This window comes from Gossypium hirsutum, chromosome D10, assembly GCF_007990345.1.
Source record: "Gossypium hirsutum isolate 1008001.06 chromosome D10, Gossypium_hirsutum_v2.1, whole genome shotgun sequence".
NCBI lineage: Eukaryota > Viridiplantae > Streptophyta > Magnoliopsida > Malvales > Malvaceae > Gossypium > Gossypium hirsutum.
In genome coordinates this window covers 7,476,482-7,495,490 of record NC_053446.1, presented here as the reverse complement: position 1 = coordinate 7,495,490, position 19,009 = coordinate 7,476,482, and the positions used below count along the sequence as shown (strand labels likewise).

The window sequence follows — 19,009 nt, the reverse complement described above, 5'->3', positions numbered from 1 at the left end:
ATTAAGTTATAAAATACCATGTGCCTAATTGGAATTATTAAAATTATATCGAAAATAGAGACATTCATAATTGGATTCAGCTTTAATATAATGAAAAAATAGAATAATTAAATTTATATAAAAAATTTCAGAAGTAAGCAAATATTAAATTAGAAATATTAAATTTATACAAAAAGTGCATTAAACCCCTAAAATTGATGGTTCGATGGTGTTGTCCTAGGGGTATACCTATTTGGAGGTCGACGATCACGTTCTGAGCGACGACCAACATCATCATTAGGCGCAGGTGGGGGTGTGGCAAACATAAAGGAAAAATCTTGTGGCTCGTTCGCCGCCGACGAACTTGAACCGGAATGAATCCCATGATGCTACGGATACGAGTCAGACGGGCCGGGCATGCCGTACTGCGGCGGGTAGGATCCAAACAGTTCAAACTCGTAGGCGTATTCGCCCCCTGTGAAGCTCGAAAAATAGTCACCGCCCGCCAAATCCGGACGATAGCCATGTGAATCCACATTTGACTGTGATTGTTCGGGATCTGGCTGGGGCTCCTGCTTGGGCTCTGCTGGTTGCGGAGGATAATATGCCATCGGATCCGGATCCATCGGGCTCGCTGCGTCCGATCCCCTAAGTTGCTGTACGTGCGGAGGAATTACTGTCGACTGGCTTCCAAGTATATATGGTTTCCCGCAACTATAATACCATTGTATATACTCTAATGATGGTTGCGGGTCAGTAGCCATAACCATCTGAGGTATTCGACACAATCAATCGTTCCACAGTGCCACAAATTTTCGGTGCTTAATTCCCCAATCCAATTGAAATCTTCCTCTCTTAGTCATGCCGTGAACTTCCCCCACCTGGCACGGCGGATCCAGGATAGGTTGGATGCAGCCAAACTGTCGTAACACCCGATCTCTGTGATACCACTCGACTACGTTGAAATTGATAATTGGTGCGTTAGTGCACCATATGTGGGAATCAACGTATGCGGACGAGGGTACAACATTTGTAATTTCCGACCTACAGTATGGCATCCATATAAACTGCATGATTAATAACATTGTAACGGGTTAGAGCCATAACGTGTGAGTAAGATATAGAAATAGAATAGATGTCATGAATATTAGAATAGCAGCTTACCCTTTCCCGGGCATACTGTTCAATCATGAGGCGGTATATCGGGACATCATACGACTTCCTGATGCCTGGACGAACACTCCACCTATAAAAAATAATATAGGGTTTAGGGTTGGTAACATTAGTCAATATATTATGACTACAAATAATGACAATTTATATTTTATCACCTGAGTGGCAGTGGATACACATACGGTTGGTGACTAACGAATGCCAAAAATGGTAGCCGATAAAGCGCCCAGGACTGTAGCAGTATTAGGCATCCACCCATGTCAGTTACATCCTGGTTTGTCGCCCGACAAAGCTCCCGGTACAACATTGCTAGAACGGCGGAACCTCAGCTATACGACCTAGCAGTGGACAAATCAGCTAACAGGGCAAGTACATCATATGCACATTGTCGTCGTTTGCATCAGGCATGAGTACTGCCCCTACCATATGCATGATGTACGCTCGAGTAGCGCATATCAACTCACCTTCAGTGGCAGTCGCTGATAATTGTCCAATTTTGGCTTTCAGCCATGTAAATTTTATGTCAGAAAAATATGACTCGCCGTCCCCTAGCGAGTCTCCTAGGAGTTGATAACAAAGTACAGCCAGATCGGTAAATGAAGATACTCCCGCTATGGGACTCCCGTCAATTGGGAGCTCAAGCTGCAATGTAACATCCTCCAAGGTCACCGTGCACTCCCCGCATGGAAAATGAAAAGTGTGGGTCTCCGAGCGCCACCGCTCCACTAGCGCAGATAATAAATCAAAGCGCAAGTCAGAGGATCGGATCAATGCTACTGACCCAAATCTGGCTAGCTCCAAGTACGGCATCAATCGTGCATTCGGAGCTTTCTTTAAAACACTCACACGGCCCCTTAATACTCGGAACGAGTCCTGATAGTGTTAAATTACAGAAAAAATATTGCGATAACATGATTTATTTGTATATACTGCGTATATCCTTTTCAAATAAATAGAACTCGTGATTAACAAATAATAAATCATACCGCGTTATTAGCCGCATCAGATATGTGTCTATCACTTCCAATCAATCGAGCCATTGCGATGCCTGCAAGTTGAAAAAAAAGTTACTACAAAAATCTTACTTCAGCCATTTATTCGTATTTTTTTCTCCGCATTTTATTCCTTTAAAAAATATCATAATTTCTAATTTTATAATTTTACATTATTTCAGTGCATAATGTTTGAAATTTATTAATTTAGTGTGTTATTTAAATTAATTTGGTGTAAGAAAATAACCCTTACCCCTGCCCTTTGCTCATATTATTTTCTAGATTTTTATTACTTTCAATAAAAATATATTATTTTCATATTTTATTATTTTATATTATTTCAGTACATTTTCTTTGAAATATTTTGTATTAATTATTTTTGAATTTTATAAAAAGTTAATAATACACTCTTACTTCCGCCATTTGTTCGTATTTTTTTCTCCGCATTTTATTATTTTAAAAAATATCATAAACTTAGTCTTTTATAATTTTACATTATTTCAGTGCATAATGTTTAAAATTTATTAATTTAGTGTGTTGAACGGGAATAAAAGAAAATAATAAATAATGAGGGCTTAAAAGGCAATTAGCCACATATTGGTGCCGCCTTTTTATTCCTCTCCATTGGTGCCGCCTTTTTATTCCCCTCCATCACCCTCTTTTTTTTTCCTCTATTATTTTGGTAAATAAAAAAATTATAATGTTTTGGTATTTTTTATTTTTGTTGTAATATTTTGGTAAAAAAACCCGAAAAAAAACCCTTTTCCTTACCCTTTGCTCGTATTATTTCCCGATTTTTATTACTTTCAATAAAAATATATTATTTTCGTATTTTATTATTTTATATTATTTCAGTACATTTTGTTTCAATAATTTGTATTAATTATTTCTGAATTTTTAAAAAATTTACTAATACTCTTACTTCGGCCATTTGTTCGTATTTTTTATCCGTATTTTATTATTTTAAAAAATATCGTAATTTTTAATTTTATAATTTTACATTATTTCAATGCATTATGTTTGAAATTTATTACATATACAATTTTTTTCGCATTTTATTATTTTCTCGGTGAATATACAATATCTATTTTTTCTTTTCGTATTTTATGCTTTCTTAAACATATTTCTTTATCATTTTACTTTTAATACTATTTTCCTAAAACAACTAATTTCAACATTCTAAGTAAATTTCATAAAAAAAAAATCCTTAATCAACATACAATGTATATACCATGAATTTTTCATTATAAATATATTTCATAAAATATATATGCTAAATAAAATAATAAAATACGTATAATGTACATTACATAACATAAATTTTTAACACACAAATATTACAAAAAAGTTAAATTTATAATAAAAATTACCTTTTTTTTCTTTTTTTTCCTTCCTTCCCTCTTCTTTTTTTTCCCTCTTCTCCTTTCCTTTTCTTTCCTTCTTTTTCTTTCTTTTTTCCTCTCCTTTCCTCTTCTTCTTCTTTCTTTTTTTTTACTCTTCTCCTTTCCTTTTCTTTCCTTCTTTGTCTTTCTTTCCTCTCCTTCCTTTCTTTCTTTCTTTCTTTCCCTCTCCTTCTCCGCCCCCAACCACCGACCGGCCCTATTATAAGGTTGGTGCCGCCAATGGCTTTGGCACCTTTGGTCCCGCCAATCACCTTGGCCTGACCAGGGTGTTGTCAATTCGGTGCAGGCTTTTTGTAGGTTTTTTTTGTTTTTTTTGGTATATTTTGGTAAATAAAAAAATTATAATATTTTGGTAAATAAAAAAAGTTATAATATTTTAGTTATTTTTTATTTTTTATAATAATTTTGTGAAATACCCTGTTTTATAGGTTATGATTTTTTTTTCATTTATTTAACAAATGGTTCCATTGTGTTGATTTTATTGAGATTTTGATTTTGTAGACAAGGTGTTTGAAAGAAAAGAAGCAAATTGTTTTTTTTTAAATGCACATAACATATGATTCCATTGAGTATATTTTTTTGATAGTTTTTTTTTTGTAGAAAGGGTGTTGGGACATTTAAACATTATTTTTTTGATTTTTTATGTACTTAATAGATGGTCTCACTATGTTGAAATTTTTAAGAGTTTTATTTTTTTTATCATTTACTTAAGTAGTATAAAAAAATTATTATATACCGAAATGGTATGGTAAAAAATGTGATGTTTTTTAATTTTAATTTTTAATTATTATGTAGTTGTTTGTTTTTTTAGTTAGTTAATATTAGAAATTATTTTCTAATTTCAGGGCTTTTTATGTAGTTATAATATGTTTGAGATTTTTAACAATATTTTTACATGTTTTATATATTTTGTGTTGAAAAATTATTATTTAATGTTATTTGAATGAATTAGATTTAGAGATCGCATGTTGAATTTTTTGTATGTATAATAAAATAAAAATTTTATTTTTCTAATGATATTTTTTTTTTGTGAACCAAATTTTTTAGTATTTTTGTAATGATATTATTGTAATATTATTTTTCTATTAATTTGATTTGCATGCTTTTGTATTATATTTATATGTTTTGGTAATGATTGAAAATATTTAAACTTTATTTTATTTTATTGAAATTGTAGATATCCAAATGGGTTTTTTTATTACAAAAGATGATCACACAACAAATACGATTCATGTGATGGTGATAAAATTTGTATATATTGACTATTTTTTATTTAATTGTGATATACTAACTAATATGGTAATTTAATTGGGATGTACTAACTATTGTGGTAATTTAATATGGTTAAGGTTCGTATCGCGTATTGAGGAGTTATGTCAACGGTGTGGGCTATCTGTCGGATGAACATCTTATGTTATACTTGGAGGCATCCAAATTTGAATCAGTGGCATTGATCCACATGTTTGATTTGAAGTACGACTTGATTTCTGCTTTGGTCGAGCGGTGGTGCTTAAAGCCCCACACATTTCATTTGTTGTGTGGGGAGTGCACCATCACTCTAGAAGATGTTGCACTACAACTCGGGCTCCCAATCGACGACATTGTAGTCATAGGTGTTAGTATAGTGTCCAATTCGACGACCCTTTGCTATAGCTTACTAGGATGCTCATCTGATGATGGTGGTGATAAATTAACGACTTTGATATTTTCATGGTTGAAGGCGAATTTCAAGTATTTAACAAGTATTACCACTGGGCGAGAGGTGATGTGTTCACATGAGCATATATAATGCATATGATAGGGGGTGTACTCATGCCATGTGCAAATAACATTAAGGTTCACTTGATGTACTTGCCGCTGTTACTGATTTATGCGCTGTCCGTTCGTACAATTAGGGTTTAACAGTATTACCTACTATTAGAATTAAGTGACTCGAATCCTTATTTAAATCAAATACAGTGGTAAAATAAAATAAAAGTAAAATCCCTATAGAATTATAGTTCTTTTATTTTATTTTAGAATAAGTTTTTTTTAAAAACCTTATTAAACTCCATCTATTTTATATTGATTAGAATAAGGAGTTTCACTCCTATTAGAATAAGGTTTTACAAGGTTATAAATAGACATAGTCTATTTCTCTTATAATTAATTCGAATTCGACATAGTGAATTTTTTTCTCCTCTGCCCGTGATTTTTTCTCGAAAGGGTTTTCACGTAAAATCTCTATGTTCTTTATTTTTCTATTTCTATTTTCTTTAAGATATATTGTCATTACTGACATTTATTTTTTACAAATTGGTATCAAAGCTTTCGGGTTGTTCATCTCAATCATGATAATGATGTATTTGAAGTATGAAATTTCGTTGTTGGATCGCAACACCAGATTTGCGTTGTGGCAGATAAAGATGCAGGCAGTTCTTATACAGATGGACTTAGAGGAAGCCCTACTAAGGGTAGATAAGATACCTTCAACATTGACGGAGGAAGAGAAGAAGCACAAGGATCGAAAGGCGTTAACACAGTTACATCTGCATTTGTCTAATGAAATTTTGCAAGATGTGATGAATGAGAAGACCGTCGCTAAATTATGGAAGAGGTTGGAACAAATATGTATGTCGAAAACTCTAACTAGCAAGCTGTATATAAAGCAGCGTCTTTATGTTCATCGTTTGGAAGAAGGTGCATCTGTGCACGAACACTTAATAGTGTTTAAAGAAATTCTTTCAAACTTGGAGGCCATGGAGGTTCAGTATGATAAGGAAGATCTAGGGTTGGTTCTACTTTGTTCGTTGCCCCCGTCTTATTCAACCTTTAGAGATACGATTTTATATAACTGCGAGTCTCTTACAATTGATGAGGTTTATGATTCTTTAACCTTGTATGATAAGATGAAGCATCTTGTGGTTAAAACCGACTCTCAGGGTGAGGGTCTTATTGTTCGTGGGAGACAAGATCAAAATACTGATGATGATCATGGAATGACACAGGAACAAAATCCTCACAATAAATCTAAGGGTAGATCGAAGTCTTCAAACAGGGGTAAAACTTGTAACTTCTGCAAGAAGAAAGGACACATTAAATCTGAGTGCTATAAGCTACAAAATAAGATCAAAAGGGAGGCTGCGAATCAAAATAGAAAACAACTAAAAATTTTCTATAAAGCTGATGTTGTAGAAGACAACAACGATGGTGAACTTCTAGTCGCTTTTGTTAACAATTCTAAAGCGAGCGAGGAGTGGATCCTTGATTCGGGTTACACCTTCCACATGAGTCCCAATCGGGATTGGTTTACAACTTATGAAACAGTGTCTGAAGGTATTGTTTTAATGGGAAATAATGCTTCATGTAGAATTATAGGTGTTGGAACAATTAAAGTTAAGATGTTTGATGAAGTTGTCAGAACACTTAGTATCGTACAACATGTTCCAAAATTGAAGAGAAATTTAATTTCATTGAGTACTCTTGATTTAAAAGGGTACAAATACACAGTTGAAAGTGTTGTTTTGAAGATTTCTAAAGGTTCCCTCGTTGTGATGAAAAGGCAGAGAAAGACTTCCAAGTTATATGTTTTGTACGGTTCTACTATTACTGGTGATGCAACTGTCGCATCCTCTTCCTTGTCAGATGATGATATTACTAAACTTTGGCATATGCGCCTAAGGCATATAAGTGAGAATGGCATGACAAAATTGAGCAAAAAAGGACTTCTTGATAGGCAAGAAATTTGCAAACTGAAGTTCTGTGAGCACTGCGTTTTTGGGAAGCAAAAGAGAGTTCGATTCACCAGAGAAATCCATAACACGAAGGAAACGTTGGAGTATATTCATTCTGATCTGTGGGGGCCATCCAGAGTACCTTCGAGAGGTGGAGCTAATTATATGCTAACTTTTATTGATGATTTTTCCAGAAAAATGTGCGCATTCTTCCTAAAGCAGAAAAGCAATGTGTTTCTGCATTTAAGTCTTGGAAAACCACGATTGAAAAATAGACAGGAAAACAAATAAAATACCTCCGTACAGACAATGGCTTAGAGTTCTGTGCAAGTCAGAAGGGATCGTGAGACACCTGACAGTTCATCATACTCCACAGTAAAACGGTGTTGTAGAACGAATGAACAGAACGATCATGGAGAAAGTTTGATGTATGTTGTCAAATGTCAACTTACCAAAGCCTTTTTTGGGCCGAAGTAGCCTCTACTACATGTTTTTTGATCAACCGATCTCCATCCGTTGCCATTGAGAAAAAGACTCCACAAGAGGTATGATCTGGTAATCTTGCTGACTATTCTGATTTGAAGATTTTTGGTTGTCCTGTATATGCTTATGTTGATAATGGAAATTGGAACCGAGATCCATTAAATGTGTTTTTCTTGGTTATAAAGTTAGTGTAAAAGGGTATAAGTTATGGTGTCCTGAAACTAGAAAAGTTGTGATTAGTAGAGATGTTGTTTTTGATGAAACTGTTATGCTACCTAACTTATCTTTTAAAGACTCTTCCAATAAAGAAAATCAAAAGCAGGTGGAGCATCAGATTAATACAGAATCTACAACAGAGTCGATTACTAAAGCCAGTACAAAAATTTAAAATAGAGTTGCTTCTTCACCACAATACTCTATCGCCAAAAATAGAACTAGAAGAGAAATTAAACCTCCAAAGAAGTATGCTGAGGTTGAACTAGTTGCTTATGCTTTAAATGTGGCTGAAGATATAGATGCAAACCAAGAGCCATCTAATTATTCTGAGGTGGTTAGTTGTGAAGACTCAGAAAAGTGGATGTTTGCTATGCAAGAGGAGATAGAATCACTCCACAAAAATAAAACATGGGATCTTGTGAAACTTTCTACAGGTAAAAAGGTTATTCGTTGTAAATGGGTGTTTAAGAAGAAAAATGGGACTCTAAGAGTTGAAGAACCCAAATATAAAGCAAGGCTTGTTGCAAAGGGTTACAATCAAATTCCAGGAGTGGACTTCACAGATGTGTTGTCTCCAGTTGTGAAGTATAGTTCTATTCGAGCTTTGCTTGGTATTATGGCCATGCATGATTTGGAGCTCGAGCAGTTAGATGTAAAAACTGTATTTTTGCATGGAAAACTTGAGGAGGATATTTACATACTTGTTGAACCAGAGGGTTTTACAGTCTTAGAAAAAGAGGACTATGTTTGCTTGTTGAAAAAGTCACTTTACGGTTTGAAATAGTCACCAAGACAGTGGTATAAGAGGTTTGATTCCTTTATGACTTCTCATGATTTTAAAATAAGTAGCTTTGACAGTTGTGTTTACTTTAAGAAAAATAGTGATGGTTCTTTTGTGTATCTACTCCTTTATGTTAATGACATGTTGATAGCAGCGAAAGATAAAAGAGAGATAAGAAAGGTCAAAGCCCAACTAAGTGAAGAATTTGAGATGAAAGATTTGGGACCAGCAAAGAAGATACTTGGTATGGGGATTCTCAGAGATAGAAAAGCAAATAAATTGTACCTAAGTTAGAAGGGGTACATTGAGAAAGTTATTTGCAGATTCAATATGCAGAATGCTAAGCCTGTTAGTACTCCTTTTGCAGCCCATTTCAGACTTTCATCGGCTTTATCACCACAATTAGATGATGGGATTGAGTACATGTCACATGTCCCATACTCTAGTACAGTGGGATCTCTCATGTATGCCATGGTTTGTTCACGTCCAGATTTATCATATGCAATTAGTGCAGTTAGCAGATACATGGTAAATCACGGTAAAGAACATTAGAAATTAGTTCAGTGGGTTTTAAGATACTTACGAGGTACTACCGATGTTTGCTTATAGTTTGGAAAAACTAGAGGTGGAGTCATTGGGTATGTTGATGCTGATTTTACTGGAGACCTCGATAGAAGAAGATCTCTCACAGGTTATGTCTTTACAATCGGAGGTTGTGCAATCAGTTGGAAAGCAGCTTTGCAAACTACAGTTGCTTTGTCTACCACTGAAGCTGAGTACATGGCGATTATTGAGGCTTGTAAAGAAGCTATTTGATTGAAAGGACTCTTTGGTGAACTCAATGAAGACCTTCAAATTAATATAGTATTTTTTGATAGTCAGAGTGCCATCTTCCTTACAAAAGATCAAATATTTCATGAGAGAACAAAACACATTGATGTTCGGTATCATTTTGTTCGTGATATTATTGCTCGTGGTGATATTGTTGTGAGCAAAATTAGTAATCATGAAAATCCTGCAGATATGATGACTAAGTCACTTTCTATAACCAAGTTTGAGCATTGCTTAGACTTGGTTGGTGTTCATTGTTGAAGTTAACCCTTAAGGGGTTTTATGGAAGAGGTGGAGAACTTGTTCGTTAAGAGTTCGAGATGAAGAACTTATTCGTTAAGAATTCGTGTCAAGGTGGAGATTGTTAGAATTAAGTGACTCGAATCCTTATTTAAATCAAATACAGGGGTAAAATAAAATAAAAAAGTAAAATCCCTATAGAATTATAGTTCTTTTATTTTATTTTAGAATAATTTTTTTTAAAAAAAACTTTATTACTCCATCTATTTGATATTGATTAGAATAAGGAGTTTCACTCCTATTAGAATAAGGTTTTACAAGCCTATAAATAGACATAGTTTATTTCTCTTGTAATTGATTCAAATTCGACATAGTGAATTTTCTTCTCCTCTGCCCGTGGTTTTTTCCCGAAAGGGTTTTCACGTAAAATCTTTGTATTCTTTATTTTTCTATTTCTATTTTCTTTACGATATATTGTCATTACCAACATTTATTTTTTACAGCTACATTATCTCATGAGCTTTTTCAGATGACAAAGTGTCGTGTCGTGGACATAGGCAGGTGTTTGGTATTACTGCAGTCCTAGGCGCTTTATAGGATGCCATTTTTGACATCAGTTACTCACCAAACATATGTCTTCACTCGTGAATATGTGATAAAATTTAACCATTATAATAAGAATTTTACCTTTTTTATGAAAATTTGTTCTAACAAGTTTACTTTTTCATAGATGGAGTTCTTCTCCGAGTATCGAGAGATTATATATGCTTCCGATTTGCCGACAGATGATTGAGACACATGCCGAGGAGGGGGTAATTTTTACTAATATTCATTACATGTAATTACTTTGTTTATGTTATTTGACTTGTGCTACTATAACAATAATATTAATTGTGTAGTTCATTTGGATGTTGTATTCCTTCCTAGACTTTGTGACTATTATTCTCCCATTTGCTCACATCCACTCACACTTGTGGTGCATTAATGCACCCCTACTGAATTTCTCAACAGTTAAGTAATATAATAGGGATCGAGTACTACGACAATTCGAGTGCGTCCAACATATTCCAGATGTTCCACGGAGTTTAGAGGTTGTACACTTAATTAAAAAAAGAGCATGAATAATATCTTATGTTGTGGAATGATCTGATGGGGTGGAGACCTCGGATGGATTATGTATTTGATTTGCAACCCTTAGAGAAGTACCAACGCTAGTACATGGCATGTGGGAAACCTTTTTTATTTGGTGGATGAATGATGCTAGTCCCTTCATACATGCAACGATTAGGGCACCTCTCGCACTGCCTTCCACATCCGCCTTTTGCATTCGAACCCGAGCGGTCTTATTCACAATCTAGGGTTAGTTCTTATCATTCGGACTTGGGGGTCAATAATTATTTTCCTGGCTTGTCAGGCTACTCATATCAGTCGGAGATTCCCAATTCTAGTTCTAATCATCCAGATCCGAGATCATCGATAATGTTTGATACCATCAGCCCGTTACAACCTTAGTACTCAACCCTTTTTAGGCAAACCTTTGGGTCATATGATTTCTCGAGTATGTTTAGCACACCCCAAGGCTCGCCGATGGATGTTGCGAACGATATTCTGTCTAAGGGTAACAACGACCGTCGTAAGCACACTTAACTTCAACGCTGGGCACCACAACGATTTAACCCTAGGACAACACCATCGAACAATCAATTTTAAGGGCGTATAACATTACATTTACTACATGTAGTTTGCAATTAAAATTTTCAAGTTTGTATTAATTAAATTATAGTAAATTAATATTTTAAATATTTTTCCTATTTAATGATTACGAACTAGAAATATATAATTAATAAATAATATTCATTCTGTAACAGCCAGTTTTCAATAAAATCAAAATAGTGGTTTCAGGACCACAAATTCGAGTCCGGAAGAAAAATTATTTTTATATTATTTCATGGTTTGCATTATGATAGAAATATCGTATGAGAATTTCGTTAAGAAAATTTTACCGATTACATGTTTAATTTGATGAAAAGGACCAAATTGCATAAAGTGCAAAAGTTGAATTCTTGTAGCTAAAGGGATCAAATAGCTATGGAATTCAAAATTGGAGGTCCTTATATGGCAAATAGACCATTTAAAGGAGTTAGTAGATAAGTATGATGTTTCATCATCGGAAAATTCGTTAAAGAAAAGGACTAAATTGGAAAGTGAAATAAATAAAAGATGATAAATTAATTAAATAACAAAATATCATCATTTTCATCATCTTTCCTAAATTAAAAAGATGAAAACCCTAGCCATGAAAGCCTAATTTCAAACAAGCTTATTTGGCTTAATTGGGTAAGTATCTTTGTTCCGTTTTTAATGATTTTTATGTTTTCGAGATCATAATAGTTTAATTTGCAAAGTTATTAAAGTATTAAAGTTTTTCCATGGATGAGTATGCATGAATTATGAAGTTTTATGGTAGAAATTGAAAGATTCTTGATGGATAAACAACTTTTGTAAAGAGAATTTTGATGAAATTTTGATTTAGGGACTAAATTGTAAAGATGGAAAAGTAATGGAAAAATTCTAAATTTTATGAAATACATGGGTTGTTATTGTTACATGTAAAAAAATCGGCTAGGCTTGGAATAAGGATTAAATTGCATGAATTTCATTTTTCAAGCCTAGGGACGAAAATCGTAATTAATTAAAAGTATAGTGGCAAAATGGTAATTTTTCCAAAGATGTGAATTGGATTGAATTGAATATTAATTGATGGTAAATTCATTCGTATAGATCCGGATAGATCAAATACGAAGTTAGATCGTGAAAAAGTAAAAGTATTGGATTAGTAAACAACAAATCAACGTACAATTGTCAAGGTAAGTTCGTGTAATTAAATTGTATATTTATATCTTTGAATTGAATGTTATTTATGTGAATTGTGTAACTTTCATGTATGAAAATCAATCACATATCCGACAATGTCTGACAAGTACTAAGTCCTGTTTGAACAAATAAAATTCGATGGAATACAGGGTTCTAGAATTGGTTGTGGTCCTGCATGTGTTGCGGACATACCACAGCTCCCAAGAGCGTCCCGTTATTAGCTCTCATGAGCATCCCGATATTTGCTCTCTTGATCTACCTGATACATGGCTCTCACGAGCTTCCCGTCAATAGCTCTTACGAGCATCTCGATTGGTTGTAATCCTACATATGTTGTGGACACACCGCAGCTCTTATGAGCGTCCCGATATATGACTTTCCGGAGCTTCTCGATTAAAGGCTCTTTCATGAGCTTCCCGATATATGGCTCTCCGGAGCTTCTCAATATTGGCTCGTATGAGCTTCTCGATTACAGCTCGAAAGAGCTACTCGTTTATATGCTTACATGAGCATTCCTAAATATGAATTGACGGATGTTATAAGAATTGACGGATTACAGTTTTGCACACTTCATGTGTACTACCCGTGTATCCATCGATATTTTAAATAATTCAACTGGCAAAGTTCTGATATAAAGTAACATGAGTTCAAAGTGAATTATTACCTGTGTATACCAGAGTTATATGAAAATGATATTATTTGATATATATTGAAGTATGATGATAAGCTATAAAAGTATCATATTTTAATCTCATTCTTAATGCGTTTTTGGATGATTAATTGTGTAAATTAGTGAATTTGATGCTCCTAATCCTTTAAATTCATGTTTTTATACTTAAAAGAGCACTTGGGAATGAAATGAGTAAAAAACAAACCAAAATCGAATAAACAGAGTTGTTTTCAGGAACCATACGGCTTGGGCATTCCCACACGGGCTGGCCACACGCCCATGTGCTACCCATGTCGATAACGCACCCTGCCTCCCTTCTGCACAGAAAAGCCCAATTTTTAGGCTTTCTGAGCATTCTAAAGTCTATAAATAACAATTAGAAGAGGACTTAAGGGGACACATAGAGAAGATTGAAGAAAAGACTCGAAGAACGCCATCGAAATCATCTTGAAAGAGGTTCTCCTTCAAGATTGAAGATCTCCATTTAATTACTTTAGAAGCTTATTTGGGTTTCTTTATGTCTTGTTGTTATCTTAACTTTGAGATGTTTCTATTTAGGATTACGAACTAAATTCCCTAGGTACCTAAGAAAGATGAAACCTATGATGAATCTTATTATTTGATTTCTGATTTACATGATAAATACTTGATTCTTGTTCTCAATTATGTATGCTTATTTCATGTTCTAATAATCTAAGAATATTAATTCTTGTTTAATGTGCTTATTTCAGTGGAGCAAAAGTCTCTGTTTAAGAGTAGATCTAGCATAATTGAGTGGAATTACATGTAATCTTAGAAATAGGATGATATAAATCTACTAGATTAGAGTCAAATCTAATAAGGGAATCTATAAATCGAGTTAATGCGACAATAGGGGTTTTAATTAGAAAGAGATTTCAATTAATCAACCTAGAGTCAGTTGTTCTTACTCTCAAAAGAGATATTAACATAATTTAGGGATTTCTACGGATCAAGGCACAAGTGAATAAATCATTTAATTCAGATTCATAATAATAAGTGAAGTATAGGTGGATTTTTTCCTAGGTATTGTCTCTCTCATTGGTATTTTCGGTTATTTTCCTATTTTATTCTCTGTTGCGTTCTTAGTTAAATTAGTTTAATAATTTTAGATTAAAAATAATCACTCCAATTTGTCGGCTAAATAATAGAAAAATAGTAATTACTAGTACTTTTAGTCCTCGTGGATATGATATTCCTTACTCACCGTAACTATACTATTGTTCGATAGGTGCGCTTGCCTTAGTCGTATTTATAATTAGTATAGTGACAATCAAGTTTTGGCACCATCGCCGGAGACTAAAATATTAGGAATACTTGATTTTTATTAATTTAGCCATTTATTTTTACCGCATTTTATTTTTGTTTTTAGTTTAATTTTTGTTTTCTAATTTTTCTTTTATTTGCTTATGGCAGGCTCCTTTAGTTTATGACTAGAAGAAACCCGCCAGGACCATTACTTTTTTATAATGAAATTGAAAGTACAGCTCACAGAAATCGTAGAGAAGCAAGGTAGAGTCGACAAAGTATAGTAGATGAGTAATAAGACGTTGTTATTACGGAGGAGATGGGTGATAATCGGAATAATCAGCTACCTCCTGTAGTTGATGCAAAGCCAGATCCTGCCGCTCGTACTATGTACGATTATGCCAAGCCCACTCTAATTGAGGTTGAATCGAGTATTGTGAGACCCACCATTGTTGTGAATAATTTTGAACTGAAGCCGAACACTATTTAGATGATACAACAATTTGTTCAGTTTGATGGTTTGCAAGACGAGGATCCAAATACTCATTTGGCTAACTTTCTGGAAGACTGTGATACTTTCAAGATAAATGGCGTTTCTGACGACGCCATTCGCCTACAGTTGTTTCCCTTCTCGTTGAGAAATAAAGCTAAATAGTGGTTGAACTCCTTACCACGAGGTTTTATCACTACATGGGATCAAATGACCGAGAAATTTTTACTAAAGTACTTCTCACTAGCTAAGACAGCTAAGTTGAGGAATGATATCTCTTCCTTCGTTCAGATCGATTTAGAGACCCTATATAATGCATGGGAGAGGTATAAGGATTTATTGAGAAGGTGCCCTCACTATGGGTTACCTTTATGGCTACAGGTTCAAACTTTCTACAACGATTTAAACCCTTCAACTAGACAGTTGATTGACGCAGCAGCCGGTGGTATATTGAATAATAAAACACCGGAAGCGACTTATGAGTTTATAGAAGAGATGTCACTGAATAATTATCAGTGGCAAGTCATGAGGATGAAGCCTAATAAAGCAGCTGGTGTTTTCAATCTAGATGCAGCCACATTGTTATCAAATCAGGTGGAATAATTAAATAAAAAAAATTAATGGTTCATATGTTTCAACGTAGGTACATCTGGTGATACAGTGCGATACGAATGGATGAGGGATGAACAATCCAGAATGTACAGTCCTATCACAAAGAACGAACAAATCAACTATATGTGTAATAATTCTAGGCCTCAGAAAATCCTTATAGTAACACTTATAGTGCAGGTTGGAGGAACCATTCCAATTTCTCTTGGGGTGGTCAAGGAAACCAGAGACCACAACCTCCTCCAAACTTTCAACAACCTTACCAACAATAGAAGAAGCCGAACCTTGAGTAGATGTTGACGAATTTTATCTCAGTGTTAGAAACCCACTTCCAAAACACTGAGACAACATTTAAAAATAAAAAAATGTCGATCCAAGGGCTCGAGAACCAAATAGGTCAGCTTGCTAAGCTAATCTCAAAAAGGCCACAAGGTAGCTTGCCTAGTAATACCGAAACTAACCCAAAGGAGCAACGTCATGCAATTACTGTGCGAGATGAAGAAGGGTTAGTTGAATCTAAACTAGAACCAAGGCAAGAAAGTGCAGTAAGTAAAGGTAAGGTTGAGGTAAGCCAAAATAAGCAAAAATCAGTTGCTAAGGAATATAAACCTCATGTGCCATATCCTAAGGCGACGAAGAAAGACCACACTAATGAACAATTTGGTAAATTTCTTAAACTTTTGAAAAAGTTTCATATTAGCTTACCGTTTATTGAAGCTCTTTCGCAGAGGCCCAATTCCGTTAAATTTTCAAAGAAGCTTTTGGCAAACAAACGGAAGTTAGATGATTCATCATATGTGGAGCTAAGTGCAGTGTGCTCAGCTATTTTGTAAAATAAACTACCTAACAAATTGAAAGATCCAGGGAGTTTTACTATTCCTTGTTTAATTTGTAGTTTAAATGTTAATAATGCTTTGGCTAATTTAGGGGCTAGTATTAATGTCATGCACTATAAGATGTTTAAGCAACTAGGTCTAGGGAAACCCAAACAAACTAGGATGAGTATTCAATTAGTAGATAGAACCATTAGATTTCCTAGGGGTATTACTGAAGACGTACTTGTGAAAATTGATAAGTTCATAATCCCAGTTGATTTCGTTATTTTAGACATGGATGAGGATAGTGATGTACCTCTGATTCTAGGTCGGCCCTTTTTAGTAACTGCTATAACCATTATTGATGTTGGTACAAGTGAATTAATACTTCGTGTAGGTAATGACATGATTACACTCCAAGCTCGTGATTCTGTTAAGACATCTAGTAATCGAGATGATTATATGAGTTCTATTAATATGAGTAACATTGTGGCTCAAACTTCTTTGTAGGAAACCCCTCTGAAAAATGTGATAGAGCCACGTTCCAGTCTATGTGATAAAAACAGAACGACTCATGAAGAGCGAATACTATAGATCGATGAACTAGACGAATGGCGGACACATGTCAAGGAGAAACTGAGAATACACGATGCAAAACCAAAGCTACACAATGATGAGCATGTGGATGAAACAAACCAAATTAAGGTTGGGGACAAGGTACTGCTAGATAAAAATAGATCCTCGAATATTCATTTCAGAGCTTAATGCAAACAGAGCAACTCCTTTTACAGTACTGAATGTCTTCCTATACGGTACAGTCGAGGTAACTCATTCTAAGTTCGACACTTTTAAGGTAAATATTACTCGACTCAAACCTTATTTTGATAATAGAATTGACAGTGCGAAATAGGAGTTTCAACTCCGTGAACCACCGTGACCATGCGAATACAAGGTAAGTAGAGCTAAACTTTAAATAAGCGCTTCTCGGAAGGTAACCCGAGTGTTAACACTATTAATTTTCTTAATTTTATTCCATGGTGTTTTTAAAATTAATTAATTTTCAAAATAAATAAATAAATGTGTGTTTTTAACTCACATGGCCTAGACACACGAGCATGTCCTTGGCCATGTGGATCTTAAGACTTAGTTTTAAAATTTTAATAAAATCGACAGTGAGTTACATGGCCTAGCGACATGGTCATGTGACCCACACGGCCTGGACACACGGGCGTGTCCTTAGCCGTGTGAATCTTGGGACTTAATTTTTCCAAAAATCGACAGAAACACGACCTAAAATAATCACACGAGTGTGTGACACAGCCATGTGAAACCTGGAGCTAATTTTTTTCATTTTTAAATCAAGTTAGAGAGTTACATGGGCAAGGCCCACGATCGTGTGCAAGACACGATCGAGGCACATAGGTGTGTGGGCTATCACACGAGCGTGGAAAAAGCGAAGGAGGTTTCACACAACCATGTAACACGGTCGTGTGTGCCATACGACTTAGACACACGGGAGTGTCTGAGGCCGTGTGAAGACTGAATTGGTATTTTAAACATACACGGGCTAAGGAGAGCCACACGGGCGTGTGACACAGCCGTGTGGCCCAACACGGGCTTTTGCATGACTATGTCCCCCTTTTTAGCCCCAAACCTTAAGTTCTACAGTGTCTCATTCTCCAATTTCAACAACAACCTTAAACGCCGCCGCACCCCTACCTTCCACACCTCCAGCCATCGTAGCCTGATTTCATCTCTCTTCTCCCTTTTCTTCATCTTCCTACCCAGTCGCACAACCAACCACACCGCCCCCTCCTTCTTCCTTGTCTTCTGCAAGCCACACGACCCTACAGCCCTCTCACCCCACCTCGTCGCCCAGCACGCCCTTCATACCCGCCAGCCTCTCCTCCCTTTCCAACCGCAACCCACCCTCGCACCATTGACCAATGCTCACCGCCGCCGTTTGCTCCGACCTTCACACCGTTGGTCACCCCTTTTGCCTTTCCTTTTTCTTTGTTTATTTATTTAATTCTTTAATCTTTATTATTTAGTTTATTTGTTTTAGTTTATTTTAGGTTGGTCGTTCTAACTTATTCTTATCAGTTCTTTTTGCATTAAGTCATATTCTACTTTTATTTATTTAGTTGATTTTATTTTTCCTTTTTTCCATTTGTTATGATTTTTCTTGTTCTTTTACGTTCTACTATTTTTGTTTCTTCAATTTTATTATTGTTCATTACTAGATTTATTTTCTTTTTCGTACTATGTTTTTGTTTGGTATTAGCATTTTACTTATTCGTTTTATTATGATCAAAGTCAATTTATTTATTAGTACCACTGTTGAGCTTCACTTTAATTTTTATTCCCTATTAGCTTGCATCTATTATGGTGATGGTCATCTATTTAATGTATTGCTTTATTTCAGGTACACCATGACGAACACGTGTAGCAAGGCTAAGGTTGTTATTCCCGCT

The 19,009-nt window shown here is 34.9% G+C and overlaps 1 protein-coding gene and 1 non-coding gene across 2 annotated transcripts; both read right to left on the bottom strand.

The window, feature by feature from the left end:
- Positions 1-1,509: 1,509 nt before the first annotated feature.
- Positions 1,510-18,475, bottom strand: LOC121222013 (protein MAINTENANCE OF MERISTEMS-like). The gene is made up of 3 exons (XM_041101895.1): positions 18,403-18,475; positions 2,139-2,200; positions 1,510-2,025 (listed from the first exon to the last, which is right to left on the bottom strand). Exons 1-3 carry the CDS (start codon positions 18,473-18,475, stop codon positions 1,510-1,512), a joined length of 651 nt encoding a protein of 216 aa, XP_040957829.1.
- Positions 15,370-15,476, bottom strand: LOC121222787 (small nucleolar RNA R71). The gene has a single exon (XR_005920158.1). It is a non-coding gene; the product is annotated as a small nucleolar RNA R71 (small nucleolar RNA).
- Positions 18,476-19,009: the final 534 nt, after the last annotated feature.

Excerpts from the sequence above, each read along its gene's own strand:
- LOC121222013 (XM_041101895.1), bottom strand. The coding sequence starts at position 18,475 with ATGGTGCGAGGGTGGGTTGCGGTTGGAAAGGGAGGAGAGGCTGGCGGG. Across the intron at positions 2,201-18,402 it reads AGGGCGTGCTGGGCGACGAG|GCATCGCAATGGCTCGATTG; the intron begins GTGGGGTGAGAG and ends TTCAACTTGCAG. Across the intron at positions 2,026-2,138 it reads CTGATGCGGCTAATAACGCG|GACTCGTTCCGAGTATTAAG; the intron begins GTATGATTTATT and ends TAACACTATCAG.